Source organism: Xyrauchen texanus, chromosome 20 (assembly GCF_025860055.1).
Source record: "Xyrauchen texanus isolate HMW12.3.18 chromosome 20, RBS_HiC_50CHRs, whole genome shotgun sequence".
Taxonomy (NCBI): domain Eukaryota; kingdom Metazoa; phylum Chordata; class Actinopteri; order Cypriniformes; family Catostomidae; genus Xyrauchen; species Xyrauchen texanus.
The window spans coordinates 29,906,815-29,929,569 of NC_068295.1; the positions used below are offsets into that span (position 1 = coordinate 29,906,815).

The 22,755-nt window shown below is 39.5% G+C and overlaps 1 protein-coding gene across 2 annotated transcripts; it reads right to left on the reverse strand.

The window, feature by feature from the left end:
• Positions 1 to 1,872: 1,872 nt before the first annotated feature.
• On the reverse strand, positions 1,873 to 21,293 carry LOC127660950 (uncharacterized). 2 transcript variants are annotated; one of them, XM_052151451.1, is made up of 6 exons: positions 20,699 to 21,293; positions 11,741 to 12,252; positions 10,122 to 10,830; positions 4,499 to 7,084; positions 3,582 to 3,711; positions 1,873 to 2,145 (listed from the first exon to the last, which is right to left on the reverse strand). In XM_052151451.1, the coding sequence occupies exons 1-6, from the start codon at positions 21,073 to 21,075 to the stop codon at positions 1,888 to 1,890; spliced, it is 4,572 nt and encodes a 1,523-aa protein (XP_052007411.1). In that variant the 5' UTR covers positions 21,076 to 21,293; the 3' UTR covers positions 1,873 to 1,887. The 2 variants fall into 2 exon arrangements, with proteins under 2 accessions (XP_052007411.1, XP_052007410.1); XM_052151450.1 differs by having other exon boundaries at positions 4,499 to 7,309.
• Between the last annotated feature and the right edge of the window lie 1,462 nt (positions 21,294 to 22,755).

Below are 22,755 nucleotides of genomic sequence, written 5' to 3' on the forward strand. Positions count from 1 at the left end.
TACATGAACTGGTGTTAAACACATTAGCAACCCAAGCATACATTTAATATCATATTCAATCTGATTAGACCTAGAAAAGTATGAATCTCTTAAATTCTGCAAAAGCCTGGCCTTCACATCTATTGCTTTCTGTGTTGGTACTGACCTTTAGGAAGGGAAACCTAGGCTTAATAACACATATAATCGTGATGTACACAAACAGCATACCAAACGGTTGCATTTAAAGGAAATTCCCACAAAAGAAAAATGTAAAATAATAAATTGTTCAGAACGTTAGACCAAAAAAAGAAACAGTGACCAAAAAAGACCTGACCACAAATAAAAATAAAATAACATTTAAGAAAAACAATAAATAGGTATTATCATGAGTAAAATGTAACATACTCTTGAAGAATTGTAAACTTTTAAGTTAAGCCTTAATAAATGAACATTCATTAAACCACCCATCACTCAATAGACAAGCAGAATTTCTAATGGCAGGCAGAGCACACAAGTCCTTAAGTGCTTCTAATCATAGAAATATATTTTTGATAAATGTTGAGCTTCCTAGCAGGGACTATCAGAAGTTATCCCGTGTCTATTAGTCTGTGCAGTTAATGTGCGCATCTGACTATGTGCACTTCCTAAGATGTTGAGAAAAAACATTGTAAATGCCTCTGTTTGAGGTTTAAAAGTACTGTAACATATGTCTCTATCACATATCTATATAGAGTGCTACATTGTTCACGGACAGTGGCAACACTGATAGTGGCAACATCAGAAGAACACCAGAATAACATTACAGGAACATTGACATGCCAGAGCCGTTGCTGTATTGAGAATACTGTAACGTTAGAGCAGATTTTCTGGCATTTTCTATTTCATGTTTATTCTCTCTGCTAAAATTTTAAAGACTTTAGATCAATTTGTTTATTTCTATACTAACTTAACAGTCTTGGGAAAGTTATGCTCTAAATGCTCCATCGCAATTGTTTATGTTGTTATATGATGTGCAATCTAATTAAAAGTGATGACAATACTGTTTGATAAGGCAGCATTTGGCATTTTGTCAGTGGCATATATGCAATGAATACAGTATATATCCCATTCATTACTCCTGAAAGCACTGGCAGCGAAGTGCGTGCATTGGCACAAGCAAGGGAAGGTACAGGAAGGAAACTGACATACATAGTTTGAGCCTCTGTTCTTAAATTCTCAAGGAAAGTGCGGAAGACGTGTAAGGAGGCACAAGCAGATTCTGCTCTCTTTCCTTGCTTTCTATATTAAAGGTTCTAGTTCACTGAAAATTATTAAGCTATCAACAATTTAAATTTTGGGGTGAACTATCCCTTAAATGTCTTACACTCCCTCTCTCTCACATTTAAGATACCTTAAAACTCTCTAAATTTGCCACTTTCTCTCTCCATACAAACAACTAATTATTATGCCAAAATATGACAAATTAAATTTTTGTTTATCGTGCATTAAAACATTTTACTTTAGCTATTGAAGACCGGCATGTCAAAGTTATGCCTTCTGTTTGATCGACATACGATTTTGGTAGGTAGTTGGACAGTCATCTGTCATAGTGATCTGTCAGGAGAAAGTGAATATAAACTGACACACATCAAAATGTATCCTACCAACTTTCAAATTTAGCAGCAAAGTCACCTTCAACTATCAATGCATAACAGCAGGAGACCCCATAGAGGCACAGGTATAGTTGGACACAGTTACGCATGTGAAATCTTCACCAACTCCACAATGCCCATCAGCTAACAACACTTGTAACTCTCTACATTTATATGGTTGCTGTAGCAGTGCAGGGTTGTGACATCTGCAGAGAACTTGTGTGGGGTAGTGGAGGGGTAGCGGAGGCTTTGCTGAGCATTTCATCATCAGGATTTATCATTTCATCTTGGGGCGGACCTGGAGAAGCGTGGGTGTCTGTTCGATGATGCGCACGAGCAGTGTGTCGATATAATCCTCCAAATCTCGGATTAGAACCTTCATTTTCTTTAGCTCTGTCTCACCCTTCTCAAGCATCGCCCCTCTCTTCTCAAACTCCTCCCGCTCCTGTTTGAGCTCAGTATCTCTCTGGATCAGCAAATTAACCAGTTCACTGTGGTTCAGGTGGTAGTATGAGCCTCCTCCTTCTACTAGAGCCTAACACAGAGGAAGAGAAAACAACAAGTGTGAAAAACTGCTTTGCAACTAAAAAAAGCTCTGAAAAAAACCCTGCAACATTGTCACAGTAAATCATTTATTTTAAACAGTGGTGTAGCAACCATTATAACTAGGCAAACATGTCCTCCTCACTTCTAGAAATGAAATCCTTCACTTCGTCAGTGAACTTGAATGTACACCCTAACAGTAAACTGAAATCTACCAAGGCCATCGCCCCTGCTTTCATACTGCACTGCTAGGTTAACAAAGTCAAAGTAAGATTTTTTTTTGTTGTTGTAATTTTTACACATCTCAGTGAACAAGTGAGTTCCTTCAGGAAACCTATATATATCAGCATGAAGGTAAATTACAATAGGCAGTAAATTACAACAGTATTTTACAATTAATTGAGCTTAAAGGTGAAGTACTGTATGTAACTTTTTGATGTCAAACTACATCCTAGTATCCCAGTTTATTCTTCATTGACAACTATAAGTAAGCCTTTAGTGGGTTTACCTTTCCCAAAAGTATAAACACTGAGCCCCCCAGGCACAAAACACTGATGTTTTTGAGCAGGCCGCTCGGCTCCACCCATCACTTTCTAGATCAACCTATAACATGTGTTTGGGGCATGGCTACTTGTTCAGCTGGGGGAATATGAAAAATCATGGAGGATGTGTACAAAGGAAAAGAAAGTTTCCATCACTTACAGAGAAAAGAGTAAATCCAGAGTGAACATTGGCATCACATTAACAAGGTGGAGGACACACACCACCAATGATGAGATCACTCTGGCAAATTGGAGTGGCAATAATGTGATCGTCGCACAAGTTGTTAATACACTGCCACCTCCCCCCATCATTAACAGCCATCTCGCCTTGGGTGCCAAAATGTCCAAAACATTATGTTACGCTTACTATAAAAAATAAAAACCATCCTACCTCATGTGCTGGATTGCCTGCACTTTACACCCAGCTGCCATTCAATAAGCAATGTTATAAAATGGCCTAATCCCTCTGCCACACTTTCTGTGCAGAGTGTATATGTTATGGTGGTCTTGTTCATTCAGACATTAAGCTTTTATCACCTTATATTTAGTATGGCATTTTTTTTCATAGGGATTCAGAATGCATGATGAGTCTGAGGGGTGTTGGCTAAGGTTCTTTGAAAACATACTTTATTTTTGTAATTCCTTTTGGTGCCGCTAGTAGTGCAGAAATACACACTTAAGACAATGTATTTACATAACATATATATAACGTCAAATAATTAATACTCATGAGCCAAGCACAAATGGTTTATAATGTGTCTGTCCACTTTTCAGGTCATTCATATGCCCCTAGTTTTGAAGGTAGATATTATATCATAAATATTACATTTAATCAAATAGAAAAATCGCTGTCTTCAAAATGGACTACTGTATAGTCATGCATTACCTTTTTGTCAGCCTCCTGTTCTGAATGGTGGCTTCGTCCTGAGTGGATGGTGGATTTAATCTTCTCCAGTACAGAGCGACCCTCTGACCTTTTCTCATCAGGGGGTGTCAATGGCTTCACTGGATGTGGACTAAAAGACATGTTAAAACACTGAGATTAGAGAGGCGAGATTAGCAAGGGGAGAGACTCAATCAATTTATTCACAACAGCACACCATTTATGATGTTATGAAAAAAGCCCTTTGATCTAGACAAGGAGATCTCCACAAGGAGACAATTAAGTTAACTTCAGCAGTACAGTAAGTCAACAACCCCCTTAGATCAGTTGTGGAAAATGGCAATAGAACCAACAAATATGCAGAAAACATCCATGCCCCCCAAATCACTAGTCAAAAATCACAAAATTTACTTAGGCAAGCTTTCTGTGGACAGAACCACGCACACTCCCAGCTCACTTGGATAAAACCTGCAAATTGAAATGAGGCTCTTCCATCCCTACTCTAGGATCCGCAAGAGAGTGTGAGGCTGTGTGTGACTGTCCATAGAGAAATCAGAAGACATGCTGCTACCACACACAAATTAACACAAGAGAGAAGATGTGGATAAAAGGAAAGAAGCACCATGCAACCTGAGAAAGTAAATCACATTGATAGCAGCATATAATAAGACATCCCAAAAGACACCTTGCCCAACCCCATAAAGGGGCTACCACATGTTAAGAAAATGTTGAAATGTTGCATTTTCTTTATATTAAGAAAATGTTGCAAGAGAATTACAGAATAATAGTGACTGTTGAGACCAATTTTTAGATCTTTAGAAAGTGTCAGTGCATAGAGTGCCAATGCCCAACAGAATCAAGACAAGGGTCTTGAGGATTTCAACCTCTGCCTCCCACAACCAAACCATTTGAGGCCTCACCTGCTCTGATAATTGGTGGTCTGTAATTCGTCTTGGAGAAAAGAATTATGCAATGTAGCATTCAGAGGCTGCTCAGGAAGTAGAGGACCAGCAAGTGCTGGGCATGGTGATGACTCCACTGATGTAGGGGGAATTAAGGGTAAATGGAATAGCTGGGGCAGCGCATTAGTTTCTACTGCTACATGCGGTGTTGAGGAGGCTACAGGTGAAAGGTCAATCAAAGAAGAGTGGAAGTTAAGGCTAAGATCATGCCTTGAATCCATTGTTGGCTGGTCAAAGGTTGAAGGGACTGATGGAGATGGTTGGAATAAAGGGGGCCAGTTAACGGAGAATAAGTCAGGTCCCACAGAATATGGAACAGTTGGGGTTATATGGATTTCAGTATTTCCATTTAGATTTGCTGGTTTAGGATGATGCTCTGTGACCTTGTGAGTCTCTGCAGACTCTGGGTATGAGACAGGACTTTGAAGAAGGCGTGTTTCAGTAGGCTGGGGAACAAAGATGCTCTCAAGCTGAAAATCAGTTATGACCAAGTCTTGAGTGATGCTAGAGGTTTGTTCTAATGTAAAATCTGATAAGCACACACTAGGTTCAGTTAACTGGGGTAAATTTAAGTTGACTTCTGATACAGACCAGACAGATTCAACAAAAAGGGAATTATTTCGATTGTAGTTATCAATCAGAGATGTTTCAGTTTTCAACGGTGCAAGCTGAGCCTCAAGTTGTGCTATTATATCCTCTGAGGTATCAACTTTTGAGATAATTTCTCTTGGTAAGTCATACTTCTCAGGGGTGTCCTCAGAAGGGTTGTATTTTAGCATTTCTTCATTTGATAACATAAGGCCTGGCATGATTAATTCAGATTTTGATAAATTATCGTATAAGGGATCTGATTTTGGTGTAAAGGTATGCGTTTCTGGCAAGAAGTCAATCAAGCAATTGTTCGGTTGAACATCCACCTGAGGGGATTCATTTTTTGATAAAACTTCTTGAGAAGGATTCATATTTTTTTCTATGACCTCATTTGGTTTACAATCCATTTCTAATACGGCCTCTGTAGATGTGTCATATTTTTGCATGGCAATATGTTCCGAGACATGTTTTGGCATGGGCCCAAATATTGAAGTGTCTTCCTCAGACTGATCATGATTAGGTTTCACTTCCTGAACGGGCTCTAAGAAGGGGGATATTGAATCCTGCTGAGATACGCAAGTAAGGTACTGGTTGGAATCTGCACTTCTGTAAAGGCTTTGGACAAGCACACTTCCAGGTGAGAGTACCGAGTTTCCAATTGATTCATCCTCAGCTGTACCTGCCCTAAATCCAACAGTGGGATGAAAATGTCCTAGAGAGAGTGCCCGTCCATCAGAATGTAGAATTTCTTGCCCTCCACTGTTGCTACAGAGTAGATTGCCCGTTAAGTCATTCTTGGATGGACTGAGTGGCAGTTCAGTTAGGTTCTCAGGCACTGAGCCTTCCATTTCAGAACAGATATCTCTAGTATTCACACTATCTAAGAGACCACCTCCTGCTTCATTCTGATAAACTGTGTCCATTGTTTCATTTGGATCGTCTCCATTCTTCATTGGCATAACCAAAGCTGTTGACACTGGGGAACTCTGTTCTGACAGAAAGTGGGATTCTGAAGGCTCAGAGGTAACAACTAGAGTTGTTTCTCTCATTCCAACACCTTCAATGAGTGAGGTATTTGATTCCAATAATCCTTCAATGGATTCTATCATATTACTTGGGATAACATCACGCTCTGGAAAATTGCAGGGCTCTATGAGGTCTAGCTCTTTGCTTTGGGAATCAGATATCAAGGTGGATGGTTCCAGGGTGTCTTCTGAGTCTTTACAGCATGACATATGATCTTTATGGATTTTCACAGATTCTATATGTTCTGCAAACTCTATTGCTTCAGGCCTTTCTGAAGTTTCAAGACTCACCTCCTCTGACAATTCACTAGAGACAGTAAGAGGAGCTTCTGATTCTGGTAGCATGGCAGATGATTTGGGAATTTGTGTGCTTATGTTCATTGTAGGACACTCTTTGGGGTGACTGGCATCAGCATTGACTTCATAGTGGGAGTTGTTTGACAGTGCAGGATAAGGGCATGCAAATGCATTCAGCTCCGAAAACTCTAAACTGGAATTATCATGCAAAGAAATTTCAGATAAGTTCAGACCAAATTCTGAGAAGACATTTGCCCCAGGATTGGTTTGGTCAGGCTTGTTAGAATTAGAGCAAATATGATTAAGTTCACTTCCTGAAACGTGAGGTGTATTATGGACTATTGACACCATTAAGCCATCCAAATCACCTAAGGGCTCTTGCTTATTTGGTTTCATCAGGAGAGGAGGAGGTGTAACTGAATTCTTAGTTTCCTTTGAAGACTTCAGTCTGTCCTTAGCAAAATGTTCAAAGTCATCCTTGTCCGTCTGTCCCTCGAAGTGAGAAATGGAAGAATCAATTGAGCCATCCATTTGGTGTATCCTTGAAGTTACTTTAAAGTTTCCAATCCTTAGCAAATCTGGAGTGGTACTACCACCAGCCCAGGATGAAGATGATTGTGAATGGTCTGAGCTAAAGAGAAAAGTAATATCAGGAGTTAATGGAGCAACAGTATGAGGCTCCTGGAAAAAAGGATTCTGCTGTATGTGTGAGAGAAAGGGATTGTCATCAGAAAGGGGTGGGGGTGAATTTAAGGGATTATTGTGTTTGTCAGCCATGCTCTGTGAAGGGATATTGAAGGTCAAGGGTACAATGGGGAAGATTGTTCTGGCACTGGAGCCACTGGATAACAGTGGGCTGTGAAAGGAAGGTATATACAGTGCACACCATTAGTGACAGTAGCCACCATTTAACCCTTAATAACTGCAAGAAACATCAATGGCAGAGAGCAATGACCAGTGACCTTCACCATTTAAAATCCTTCAGACAGGAGTGTCTAATGTCACACTGTATACACAGTTATATAAGCAGAAATTGTGTACCTTTCTAGTAAAGTTCTCTTTAGGGATTTTGTGATTAAACGATTTCACTATATTAACCATGATTAAAAATGTCACGGTTAATTTAATCTTAAGAATTAAGAATTTATGTTTGAATTTTTTTACTTACATGTAAAAAAAATATTATATAAAAGGTTTTTTGTGTAAGCCTAAATGATCAAATCTCTTGTGCTTGTACCTTGCTGGTTAGTGCAGCAGTTTCTATGGTATGGACTGTGTAGTGCTTGGCCAGGTATTGCAGACAGAACATGTTTCATTCCACATTAAACTGGGGCTACACACAAACTTAAAAAGGCTGTGTTGTGCCCTATGTTGGATACTTATGGGGGGCCGGCCACGAAACGGGACAAAACGGGCAGCGATAAGCTGAAACAGGGCGCTGCATTATGCCAAATGGGCTGCGACTGCTTGAAGAGGGCTGCAAAATGGCACAGCGATATGCCGAAGGGGGCTGCGATATGCAGAAAAGGAAAGTAATAGTTCCGGCAGCCTGGAACTTTTAGATTTCAAGTGCTGTCAGCCGGGTGCGAATTACACAATATCCATCGGGGTTAGGGTTGTTGAATGGAAAATTAGGATTTTGTTAAATGGAACATATGTACTGTAAATTTAACATGCATTGTTTGCTCATCTTGATTAATGTTGATTTCTAAATATACTTTTGTTCATTGTTAGTTCATGTTGACTATAGTATAATGTTAATGTACTGTATACACAACAGTGTTGCAAAGGGTTACCGAAACATTGAATAAACAGCAATCATAAAATTCTTCCATAGATATAATGCCTGGAATATCTTGCAATTTCTCAACTACTCCTAAACTAACTTTTCTTCACTAAATGGTGAAAAACTGCCCTCTTTGTTGTCTTTCTCTGGCTCATGGTGTCTTCTCTTCATTGCTGATCGAGTCTTAGTGCAAAAGAAGGGCTTGTATTTGGTGTAAATATCACTTCATTTTGCTATAATTATCATTATAGGGCCTAATTAAACTTCACTTTCTCATGGATCAATAATAGAGCATTTGTGATTAAGCAGGTTGTTTCTTACAACACTGCCATCAGAATATTTAAAACAGAAACATAAATTGATTTTATGTACAGGTATATGCCATTGACTGCCATTGAAGTATGGCTTCAGTAGTGCTCTATGGGTTGTGTGTCCACTGACTTATATGAATGTTTCTTTTTAAAAATACAGATTACATTACCTAAAAGAACACTATGATAGCGATGTGTGAGAACACATTGATGACACTATTATTCACTAAAATAATATGGTTTAATTTGTACATACAGTATATTAAACATGTCATTGACAAATTTAAGGGGAAGCCATGCATCCCATGTAGTCTTGAGCCTGCATGCCATTCCATCTTGCACACGGTCAAGCGCTCAGCCTTTCAATGTACACTCTTCTGACCGTGAGCCCATATAGATGCGTTCACCGCATGCACACTACGACTGCTTTGTGATACTCTTTTATCATAGTTTACACCAGGCATCTACACCAACCTTGTGCAAAGATGCAAACGGTCTGTGTGTCTAGAAAAACTAGGCTGCACGTGAACAGCCCCCCAATACTTTATTGATGACGAAATTTGCATCACGCGCACATTGCATGAAATATACCAGCACATGGAAAACTGAAGTATCCTTTGGTCTTTTAAACAATCGCCACTGGTCATGCTACAATATATCAAGGTATATCACAATATCATAATTGGTTCGTGATCAAAACCCTGGCAAATGTGAGAGAACCAGCATGTGCGTGACTCCACGAGAAAAAAAGTGAATCATGCGGGTTCCATTCCAATTGGAAGCAGCTCTGACTGAACAAAGGAATGTCTGCTTTTCATTTTTTAAATGTTGGAGATGATATAAATACACCAACAGATGAATAAAAATATCAATACAGTATCATGAGCAAAAAGTGACGAGATATATCAATATACCTGTAGGATGGTTTTGGCACAGCCCCATTGATCAGCACAGATTATATGCACTTTGAGGTCTATGTGTGTGTAAACGTGTGTACATCTGTTTGTCTTTCTCTAAGCATGTGGGTGCACATTTTTGTTGATGCAGCACAATGGGCATTTTTCTGCTTTACAAAACCCTAACCAAGGCTCTGAAACAATTATAATGGAGTGCGATTGCCCAGCACCATTAAAAAAGGAAAATGTTTACCCAACAATGAACAGCATACACACCTACAACAAAAACAAGAATGTAGTGATACTGGTTTAGGTCACTGTCAGAATCACATTGAATGACTCCCCACACATTGAATTAAACACTCCCACATACATTTAAATCTGTCTGCCATACACAAAAATAGCATTTGCTGATCAAAATGGAGAAATCAAAGCTTGTTTTTGAGGGACAAAATGTGTGAGAGAGAGAGAGAAATGAGTAAAGAGGAGAAGAAACATCTCATGATAAGTTCAGGTTTCCATGTAACACCTCCCTCTCCAATGCAGGTGCTGAAATTAGATCTATGGTGGAATCACACACTGCTTTCACTTTGGAATGCCAAACAAAAACTAACAACACATCTGCATCAATGTAGTATTTTGTGACATAAATAGTCAAACTACGTTTTTATTTACCTGGGTTTACTGTGTGAGTCCTTGGAGCTGAACCATCCTTTGTGTTTTACTTCAACAAGTGGTTGAGCGTGTTCTATTTCCTCTTTGCTTGTGATTGGTCCTTTCTCAGATGACTCGCCTCTCCTATGAGAGAACAAGCCCCGCCTCTTTTTACTCTGAATCTCTGTCTCTCCAACAGGTATCACTGTTTCCATCACTGACTCATCCATAACTCTCCCAGCATACTCTAATGCTGCTACAATGGCAGCTTTCTCCTCCTCTCCTGGTTTATCGAAAGACCAGCGGCGCCCGTCCACAGGGCCACCTCTCTGCTTTTCCTCCCTACCGGGATTAAGGTTCTGCAGGGAAAGGGAGATAGATGAACCCTTTTGGAGCACTCCAAGAGCTGGAAGCAGTGGCTCAGGCTTTGGTTTGGAATCTGATTTGGATAGCCGGGTCTCTGCACTGGTTTGGGATTTCGGATCTGTTGATTGGGTACATGATTGACCTGACTGGGCTACTGGTTTGGTTGACTCTGGTTGTGGTTGCTGTAGTATGAGTGATGGTGGGTGGTGAGTAAGAGGGGATGTTTCCACTGGATTGCCATTGATACACACTGACGGAAGCAAAATAAGGGTGTCGTTCTCTGACGAATGAGGCACTGGTAGGCTGAAGTCACACATCTCATGTCTGACCGGAGAAACCTGTGGTGAGGGAGCTACTGTGTGTTCTGAAAAGGAAAGTGTTTTATTCTTTTTTTTTTTTAACCGTGATGAAATGAAATAAGACAAAATCACTATTTTAATTAAATGTTTGTGCTCAAGACAGGGTCAGAAAATAATCAGGGCTTGGGGAAAAAATGCCCCAGATACAGTATTTAAAATGTGAGGGCAAAAACTGCCACCTAAGTTATGGCCTTTTCAAGCTCAGAGTTCTATGTGTTTCCCTCACTGTATAGCCTCTGTAGTCATGCTGTGTTCAAAATTCTATTGTACTTCAAACTGCCTACCACAAGGTTAAACTGCATGCTATTTTTTTAACAGCATATGATACAGAGTGCAGCAATATGTATTAATATATATATATATATATATATATAAACACACACACACTATATCGGGCTAGCTCTCACACTTTTTAATCCAGTAATGATTTCTATTGTATGTTTATTTTGAAAGTCAGTTTCTGCATAGCCACAAACATTGAATTCTTGGCTAAAAAAGAATTATTGAACATTTTTACTGAACTTGCAGCTCATTGAACACACATTGACCTTTTGTGACAACACGCCCCAATAGCAGGGCATATTGTCACACCATGTGGTGCAAGTTGTCAAAGTGGAACTTGTCACTTATGCTGGATTGGACTCCAAATCTTATCGTTACTGACATAGCCCATGTGACAACAAGCCCCGGTCTCCCCTATTGCATAATATACTATACTAAGCCTTTTAAGATTTAGGGTACTGATTTAAAAGTATTTTACATAAATGGATGGCACACCTCATGCTATTATATGATTATAAAAAAAATGCCTCGTAAAATTAAGAACATGCCCCTGAAAATGGATTCCAGGGGGCCAAATATTGCCCCTTAATGAAAAAGATAATTTCTAACACTGGTGCAAGAGCATATATATACCTGGACTGTTGTCTGCTGTCAGGTTGCTGCTGTTGCTTGGAGAGTTGGATAGATCTGAGACAACAACGCTGATGCCTGCTGTTGGGCTGAGGCTGCCACCCCGTGATGACGACTCGCTGCTCTCGGAGCACAGCGACGTGCTAGAGCGAGAGTCTGAAGACTTTCGTAACTTCCCACGCAGGAAAAAACTTCTCATTTTACTCCTCCGGACCTCCCCACCTTCATCATCCTCATAGTCTTCCTCGCCACCCCCATCACTCGGCAAGCGACCCCGTGCTCGGACTACTGATTCGTATCCCCCAGCAACGATGGCGGAAGAGGAATCTTCTTCGGCAGACCGCTTCTTAGCACGCATGCGTTGTCTGAGCTTGTCAAAAGCTGAGCGAGGTCTATCCTTTGTGGAAAGGTCATACATGCTGGCCGTCAGGTTGTGTCGAGTGAACTGCACGGTCACCTGGAGCTCCCCTCGTTCCTTCTCCTTTTTGCCAGTTTTAGAATGCAGCCGGTGCCACCTATGCACAGTAATGAGCAAAGAACAACAGGATTAATGTCTGTAAGGATGCACAAATGAGTCGTGGCAGGTATGATGGATAGTATGATCAATACATCACTGATATTTTCTTGTATTCAGAAATACAGTAACCCCTCAGTATTGTGAAACCTTTTAGGTACAAATAGCTAAACCATTTCTAATGCTTAGTGTTAAAATAGTGTTAATTCAACCCTTACACCAATGTTTAACAACATTTAAATTCAACTGGCATTTGCTTTTATCCAAAGTAACTCACATTCAAGGTGAACTTTTACGAGTATGTGTGTACTGTTCCCTGGCAATCAAACCCATGACCTTGGTGTTGCAAGCGTCATGCTCCACCAGTTGAGCAAAAGGAACATGAGACTCAAAGAGTTTACCCACAGAAAACATCCCGACACATGTCTGAGCTTGAAAATAATCAAAATAAGGAAAGCCTCAGAATAACACGATATCTAAACCAAAATAAAACATTAACTCTATTTTGTTAAGACCCTCACTACGTAATATCTATCAATCTATCTTTTGAATTGTGGGTGCATCTCTATATTTTTCACTGTCTCCTGAAGGCCAAATCATAGATTTATTGATCTGATGCTGCTTTGGTTCTAAGTTCAAGCGTCCTCTCCTTCACATCCACTTTCACACATACATGACTGTCATTTTCTTTCTCTAACAAACACAAATACATACACTCGGTATATTCGTACTTTGACTATGTTGCAAATTGTCTCCCTGTTTAATTAAATGGAGGGTTTCCAGATACTCTTTTTTTCCATATAAAATACACAGACACACACACACACACACACAATGCTGACAAAGGCAGAGCTAGAACAAGACGGTCAGCTTTCTTCCATCAGGATTATTGCTTTGCTAGACACGCCACATGAGAGACACACACACTTATAATGAAATTTCAGATTGTTAGAAACTTGGCTGTTTAAACAACCCTATGATAGCACATTAAAAAATAAAACAATTAACAGATGGACAGGCAAGATAACTCATGCATCCACACATTGAACCAATTCCCATTAGTAAAGCACATAAATAATAAATAAATAAATAAACACAGCATTTAGCATAATCCCTATGTACTGTCATGTTGCTATTGCAACAATTTGAAATAACACTGAGATGTAGTTTTATATTGCAGTTAGTTAACTTTAGTTCCATCCAGGTAAAATTTTATATTGCACAATTTACCTGCAAACAGTCTGCATACATTGGGCACATTACTTTATTATTTACATTATATTCAAACAACAGGTTAACACATGCACAAAATCCCAAGGACAAATGGGAGGAAACGGAGTGATATGTTGAAACCAAGAGAACAGGGTTTTTTTTTCCCCTTTTCTCCCCAATTTGGAATGCCCAAGTCCTTGTGGTGGCATAGTGACTCACCTCAATCCGGGTGGGGGAGGACGGATCTGAGACTAATTGCCTCCGCGTCTGAGAATGTCAATCCACGCATCTTATCACGTGGTTTGTTGAGCGTGATAAGATGCGGAGACCTAGCGCATATGCGGGCTTCACGCATCCACACACAACTCACCACGTGCACCACTGAGATCGAGAACCACATTATAGCGACCACAAGGAGGTTAACCCAACATGACTCTACCCACCCTAGGAACTGGGCCAATTGGTTGCTTTGGAAGCCTGACTGGATTCGCTCAGCACACCCTTGATTCGAACTTGCAAGTCCAGGTGTGGTAGTCAGCATCTTTACTTGCTGAGCTACCCAGGCCCCCAGGAAACAGAAATATTAACACAAACAGAAAAATATATCAGCATTGTTATCGTAAAGGCAAATTATGAATGGACACTGCACCATCATCATCATCATCATCATCATCATCATCATCTCTAGCAGGAAATCAAATGGTTTCCTTCCAGTTCACATATTCCCATCCCTCAGGTCCTCTCCCTTCAAACACAGACCTAATTTAGCACTTCACTTCATCCAAAAATGAATGCCCTTTTCAATTATGTCATACTGTATATTTGTAATCAAGTATTTGTGTAATAAATTACCTTATGCTTCACGCATTTAGAGAGTCCAATTTGTTGTCTCACCATTGAAAGTCTTTAAAATCCATCTACCTCTTACAACAGTTCCTGAGGAATTTAATCAAACACTAATTCATCAGCAACGGATGTACATTATGATATCCACAATAAAAATGTGCCAACAGAATATTTTCCAAGTGTAAGAATCTCATGACAAACATACTTTACTAGTGGCAACCCTAACCCTAAATTATTAAACTTTAGTGTATGAATAATTTTATAGTATTTGAGCAGCAGACATGAATGATAACTCCAATAGTGACTTGATGAAGAGGGTAGGCAAAGTGATCAGACTAGTTAAACCAGCTGACTAGTTTAAATAAATCCCAATGGCTTACAATGAAAAAGGGACCTGAGCCAACAGCCTTTTCCACCTAAATAGCGCTGTTCTCATGCCGGAGCCTGTGCTTGGATGGTTCTCAGCCACAGGAATCTGGAGCTTATTGCAATCCATCTCGCTTTTCCACTGATTTCAGAACCGATCTATGATGTAACAAGTTATGCAGTAGTTTTACATGACTTTCTCACCAGCCCATAAAAAAAGCACAGTGTTTGTGTACAGCTTTAACTTCTGTTTTCGAGGACATATTTAAACAATAAAATCCAACCTTATTACATTGCTCAACAAGATTGCCAGACATGTATGCTCAAGACGACAGGTAACGCAACTGCATTATTTTGTATGAACTTTTTAAAGTGGCTTAACTAGCCACAAACACTGTATACACGGTAACAGTGAAATCATTATTGGCAATGGTGTAGCAGATGGTTATACAGTGGCAAGAAAAAGTATGAGAACCTTTTGGAATCAGATGGTTTTCTACATTAATTGGTCATAAAAAGCTAACAATTATAATCTTTCATGTCTTTATTGAACACATCCCATTAAACATTCACAGTGCTGTGGAAAAAGTAAGAGAACCCTTGGATTTAATAACTGGTTGATCCTTCTTTGGCAGCAGTAACCTGAATCTGAATCTGGTAGCTGTGTATTTAACCTGCACAATGCTCAGAAGGAATGCTGGATCGTTCTTCCTTACAGAACTGCTTCAGCTCAGCCATATTCTTAGGATGTCTTATGTGAACGACTCTCAAGGTCATTCCACACCATTTCTATTGGGTTAAGGTGCAGGCTCTGACTGGGCCTACTGAGCTTCAGCTGACACACATCAACCCGGACATTATCCGTATGATATTTTGATAAAATTGGGAATTAATTTTTCCCTCAACAATGTCAAGTGGTCCAGCCCCTGAACCAGCAAAGCAGACCCAAATCATGATATTCCCTCCACCGACTTCACCGTTGAGGTGATGTTTTCATGTTGGTATGTGGTTCCCTTTTTAGGCCATATGTAGTGCTGTGTGTTCTTCTCAAACAATTCAACCTTAGTTTAATCTGTCTACAAAACATTTAGCGATGCAGAGTGTGAAGGTGGTCTTTGGCAAACTTCAGGTGCAGCAATGTTTTTGTTGAAAAGCAGTGGCTTCCTTCGTGGTGTCCTGCCAAGGACACCATGCCTGTTTAATGTTTTCCTATTTAGTAGACTCATTAACACGTGTTAACCAGTTCCAATGATTCCTTCAAGTCTTTAACCGTCACATTAGGTTTCTTTTTTACCTCATTGAGCATTCTGCGGTGTGCTCTGTGAATCATCTTGGCTGGATGGCTCCACTTCTTGGGAGAGTAGCCACAGTACAAAATCGTCTTCATTTATAGACTAATTGTATAATTGTGGACAGATGAATATCTAAGCTCTTCAAGATAACTTTTAACACTTTCTAGCTTTACGCAAAGCAACAATTCTTGATTGTAGGTCTTCTGAGATCTCTTTTTTGTGAGGCATGGTCCACATCAGCAGATGCTTCCTTTTCAATAGCAAACTCAAAATGTTTGAGAGCTTTTTCATAAGTCAAAGTAGCTCTGACCCACACCTCCAATCACATTTCACTACATGGATGCCAGGTTTGCGAAATCCTGACTCTAATTAGCTTTTGTTGGTGTCATTAGCCTAGCAGTTCACATACCTACACTGTGAATGTTTGAAAGATGCATTATGTACAAGAACAATACAATAATTTAAATAAGTTATTAGTTAAAACAGATTGTGTTTGTTCATTATTGTAACTTAGATAAGGATCTCAGATTTTAAGAAACATTTTACATTTATGTATAAAAGGTAATTCCACACTTTTTCTTTTTGGATTTTTCCCATACATGGTATTTAAGTTTTTGTCTTAATTAAGTTTACTTAATAGATTGCCAGTGAGTCTCTGGCCAAAAAATCCTCTTAATTCACAAAAACAGTGCACAAAATAAAAGAAGAGTATTAGAAAAGAAAGCAAAGTTGGCAAATATAATAACTTACCGAAATCAGCTGCAGAGGACACCAACGATTCGGAGTTTGTCTTGACCATGACTGTCGCTAAATTTAATGCCTCGGTTAGTTAGTTGGCTGGTCTGTGTCTTGTCCACTACTGCTTTTGCTTAGTTCCTTCTTCTAGTCTGGTAAATTTGTTTATGGTTTGGTCAATTGTCCGATTGAATCTTGAGTTCATCGTTTCTTGCTGTATCTCCTCATACACTCTTTTTTTTCCCTTTGCAAGCTCTATAATTTATCTTGGATCTCCATAGAAGACCCTTTCGCAAGTATAGTGCAGGTTTCCTCCGTAGAACGCTTTTGATGTCTGACGTGTAAGTGGTTTTTGTTGTTGTTAGAGTGAAGAAGTACTCCTTGCTGCAGATGGTAGCTAGCAAAACTGTTGTTGTTTGGAAAACATTTTACCCCCCGCACCCTGACGTATTGGGTTGGTGTTGGTACGGTACCAGTTTTTGCACCCGGAACTGCCTTTTCTGTGGTGGAAACGTGCGTAATGGTTCAAGAATTTGAACCGGCCCAGGGAACCAATGTGTTTGTAGCAGACTGTATTACATTCAAATAGGTTTGAGAACCGGTTCTTGCTGGGAACCGGATCCATTTTTTTTTTTTAAATAGCTAACCGTATGACTTTCCATTCTGTTAATGGTTTTTGAACGTGCATATTTTTGCTAATACGGATGGACTGTTCCAAATTAATCTGACAGTGTTTTCTGTTGTGCTATTCAGGTACAGCACTGCCTCTCGATTGAATCTACAGTACTAAAACCACAGCACAGTCAGTGTAGTTCAATTCTTAAAGAATGACTCTTATGATCCAGCTCTTTCTAGTGAATCTGACTTATGTCATGTCCAGCTCAAATTAAACCAATAAGTGTTTCTGTGTTATGTAATGTTGTACTTAAGACTCCTGAGACTTAAATCAGTGCAGTAACTGACTGTTTGTTCAAATGACTATGTGTAGTTTTGTTGTAACCAGTGGAATTCTTTTTGTTAAAAATCAATGAAATATTTTAGCACTTTTTTGTTTGTTTAGCATTTTCATTTTAATATATAGTTCATTTGTATTTGAAAAGTCTTTTTTGCAAGAAATGTATTAAATTGATCTCTGATTTGATACATCTGCTCTGATGAAATCTGAAATTATCTCATCGTTGGCAACAGACTATCAAGGGCAGTAAATGCAAAAAAAAAAAAAAAAAAATAGCATTTCTAAATTCCAAGTATTTATTTCTCATGAGTAAGTATCGTACATGGAATCTTTAAGAGGAATTGGAATCGTTAAACTCCATACAATTCCCATCCCTAAATAAAATGATACGCTATTGCAAACAATAGGTGGTGGAAAATCACAAAATCAACAGTATGTGTCTTTTAAGAACTTGTGCTTCAAATTGCAATTACCCAGCAAATCTTCAACCACAGTCCTTTTTTCTGTGTCTTGGTTTTCCTTGTAGCAACTTGTATGCTAATAACACCCACTGCACAGAGCCTGTCCTACATTCAATTCACCTCTGTAGCTGAAATAAGCTGCAACATTTTGCCCAGTGTGGTTAGATGTAGACCTTTTTTGCTGGAGCCATATTACTCAGCATCCAGTGGAACTGGCACTTTCACAGTCTGAACCTTTGCAACTGCAAAAAATAAATGGAGGGTAACACCGCTTATATGTCATACTTTGGTAATTTACCATCCTACACACCAACTCTCAGTATTAGATGAATCATCCATCACCTAACCTACTCATCCCACCTACACAAACCAGGGGATACATCAACACGCAATCTGAAAATCACCTGGTACTAAGAAGCAGGAACAGAGCAACATATTCAGCAAAATATGAAACCCTTAGAGCACCAACAACTTCAATTAGTAAATTGGTAGTAGAAGTTTGCTGCCCAACCCAAGGACTTGCCAAACTGCCAGGTTCTGGGCTGGGTCAGCTTTTCAATGTATAACTGGACTTTCAAGTCAGGTTCAGTCTTAAAATTGAGTCACAGGGTCTTGATTACAAGCAACAAACTGAGGACCTACAAAATATTAGAAATTGTGTCAGTGTGTCTGATACACTGACATAGCACTGTCACTTTACATTTTATTGACTCATTGAAAAGGTTTGAAGAGCCTCTATAACACACACAATTAATAAGTGGTCATATTTACAGGCAAATTCACAGGAAGTGGGGTGTATTCTGAGAATAAACTTCTCACTTCTCACAGATGTTGCAAAGATAGATAGACTTACCCGTGACCGCTCATGCATATTCACCTGCTCAGATGCATTAAAAGGAATATTCAAGGTTCAATTCAAGTTAAGCTCAATTGTCAGCATATGTGGCATAATATTGATTACCACACAGATGAATTTCGACTCGTCCCTTTTCTTAAAAAAATAAAAATAAAATGCAAACTTCTGGGTTAAAGTGAAGCACTTACAATAGAAGGGATTGGGGCCAATCCATAAACGTTAAAACGCTTACTGTTTCACAAGACGTACACAATATGCATGTTAACATTATTTTAGTGTGATCAAATCACGTACTAAACTTTTCTGTGTTATATCCAATTTTACAACTTCGTTGCCATGTTGACCTAATGCCACAAACCCTAAAATAACCATTTAAACAACTTTACAGCTCAAATAATATACACATTTTTAAAATTGCAAGTAAGTTTCAAGCCGACATCGAGCCGCCCAAAATTAAGTGTCTGTTTTGTGCTTGCGCGGGGCGTTACCTTCGTTTGTCCAGGTCAAGCGGACAAGTTTCCTTCTACGGTTCTGTAGCCACCAACCAGTCCACCGAATTGTACATTTCTGCAATTAAACCCTCCAAAAATTGGACCCATTCATTTCCTTTCCGAGTACCTCACTGTAATTTCAATGTTAGCTTTTTTTTTTAAAGAAAAGGAGGAAACATGAACATTCTCTCATCATTTACTCACCCTCATGCCATCCCAGATGTGTATGACTTCCTTTCTTCAGCTGAACACAAATTAAGATTTTTAGAAGAATATTTCAGCTCTGTAGGTCCATACAATACAAGTGAATGGTGACCAGAAATTTGAAGCTCCAAAAATCACATAAAGTGAGTATAAAAGTAATCCATAAGACTCCAGTGTTTAAATCCATGTCCCCTTAAACGGTATGATAGGTGTGGATGAAAAACAGATCAATATTCACATCTCTTTTCAAGATAAATATTAAAGCATTGGAGTCTTAAGGATTACTGTTATGCTGTCTTTATGGGCTTTTTGGAGATTTAAAATATTGGACACCATTCACTTGCATTGTATGTACCAACAAAGCTTAAATATTCTTCTAAAAACTTTGTATTCTGCAGCAGAAAGTAAGTCATACATATCTGGGATGGCATGAGGGTGAGTAAATGATGAGAGAATTTTCCATTTTGGGTGAACTACTCCTTTAACTTGTGCCATTTGTCATTCGTTTCTAATGCTACAGTGAACGACAAATAACAACATCTCTTCTTGTTTTAAATGGATAGTTAAGATAAAAAATGTAATGTTATTTCAACCCTGTATGACTTTCTTCTTTGAAACATGAAATATGTTAAGCCTTAAATCACCATTCACTCTCATTGCATTGTTTCCATACAATTAAAGTGAATGGTCACAGGTGCTTAGGCTACATTTCTGCCAACGTCACCCTGAATCAGACAGAGACTGTCTACACGGAGCCCAACGAAAATTCCTTGCCTCGAACAGCATCTAGGCCCCCATTAGGAGGGCGTGTCTGCAGAGGAACATATTGCACCACTCTGAGCCAGACATATCCGACATTGCTAATGGCACATCATTCGTTTTAATTCGTTATAAACATAATTCACTGACTGTCTTCTGCAGCATGCCTCTGAGCTGCCACAGGAAACAAATCTACCCCCTCAAGAGTAAGAATGATGCTGAACCTGAATGATAATACATAAGCAATAGCTGAACAAAAGACAAACATACTCGTTTTTCATGCTTATGCGATACTGGAATGCTTTATCCAGAGGTATAACAGCCTCTCCCAGGAACACATCTAGTCCTATTAGAGCTCGGTGCATAACGGTGAGGGTCAGGTCGCCAGTACCGGGTGGGTACGCATCTCGCCCTCTCTCCTCCAGTATCCCTGGCTGCAGCTCAAATGCGCATTCTTCGCCCCATTCCGGCTCCGTGGTCTTCTCCATCACGCACGTTGAATATTTCTCTTTGCCCAGCTGGATGATGGTGTAAACGTCGCTGGTACCGTGTTTGCCCTTCGCGCGCAGCCCTCGCGCCCGTAGCACAGTTACCTGCACGTGCGTTGGCACCCATCGCTGCTCCTCGTCACATTTAACCAAGGACATGGCCACGGGTTCACTGCACTCGGACACATAGACAGTGGTGTAGCCGGTAAAAATTCGTGTGTTCTCCTGGTAGAGCACCGCTAGTAACCGCTAGCCTGTCCTCGTGGTTCACAGCGAGACATTTTATGATACAGAGCGCGCGTGAGTTTCAAGCCGACATCGAGCCGCCCACAATTAAGTGTCTGTTTTGTGCTCGCGCGGTGCGTTACCTTCGTTTGTCCAGGTCAGGCGGATAGGTTTCTCTCTACGGCGCTGTAGCCACCGACGTCACTGCTTCATCCTCTCCGCAGGACGAGGAAGTGACTAGAAGCAGCCCCCGGTACCCGGACAACAGCATACAGCGTTTGAATGGTTCTAAAACACTCATTGTTTCTTCTCACTAACAATATAAAAACGACTTCCTCAAATAAAAGAGGACGTAATTCATAAGAATGCTACAAATATAGGCTACCGACAGAGGCGAGCTACCGGCAGTATCTTTCGTGGGGATGATGACATAATATTGCAGATACGGTGATGTGTGGACCTCTAACGGAAAGACTGTTGGGACAGGGCAGTGGACTGTCATATTTAGTGTTACACCGTCCAAAAAAGTTTAGAGAGGCAACTTTTGCATGTGCAGTATAAATTACTTCGTTTAATGCGCATTTAAATGTGTAAGCGAAGCATTCGGGCGTGGCTGTTTAAAAGATTTGTGTAAAAACCAATATGGATCTGCCTGCCAATAATCTGTCAACTGTCAATAATAAAAAGCCTTGCCGACTAACAGAGACTGAACTAGGCCCACATTGTATAGCAGCGGCAGACAGATGAGGATAAGCTAATGACATCAAAATCATCTTATTTCTTGCGTTATTTCAATCCCCTGGGCACTTGCAGGCTGCAAAGTGAGATTAAAGCAATGCACTAAAATAGCATTTCCCTCGTGTGGGGAGTGGTCTGCCAAATCAACCACAACTCTCTGACAATTTGTCCTTCTCCTTTCTTTCTTTCTTTCTTTCTTAATTAAAACTAATAAAACATTGTATTTCATACTTATTCTACATAAAGACTATGATCAACAAGTCAAGAAATTTTCATTTGTATAGTGCTTTTCACAACCCTCATAATTTTAAAGAAGCGGTACCACACTTTAACAAAAAAAGCTGTAATATATTAAAATGTCTTCGAGTCATAATAGTGTGGTTTAATAAAATACATGATTGTAAATTGCACCTTAAAATAAATAAAATAAATTATATTTGCAAACAAACAAAAGATAAACAGCGCTGAATATTTTACAGATACAAAATTAGCATCATTAATTCTGATAAAAGTAATGCCCAGCATCATCCAATCACTGCCAACCATGTTAAAATAAAAATATTATAAATATGAAAAATACATTATAAATTCTGAAACTATGTACTGATTATCATTGTCCCATGTCTGCCAAACATGTTGAGTGGTCCAAACATCATCTGCAGTCTGAAACTGAACATTTGATAGAAAGTTTGGATTGAAAGTACTTGGCTTCATAGGAAAGCTATAGGATGCTATGACTGAATGATTCCTCCACTGTGCTGTCTGTCTGCACTGATCTCAGAACAGTTCATCGCCATATAAAGCCTCTTAAATCAAAACCATTTTCTCAATGTGAAAATGCACAGTAAATATAGGATTCGCGATAGATCGTTCAAA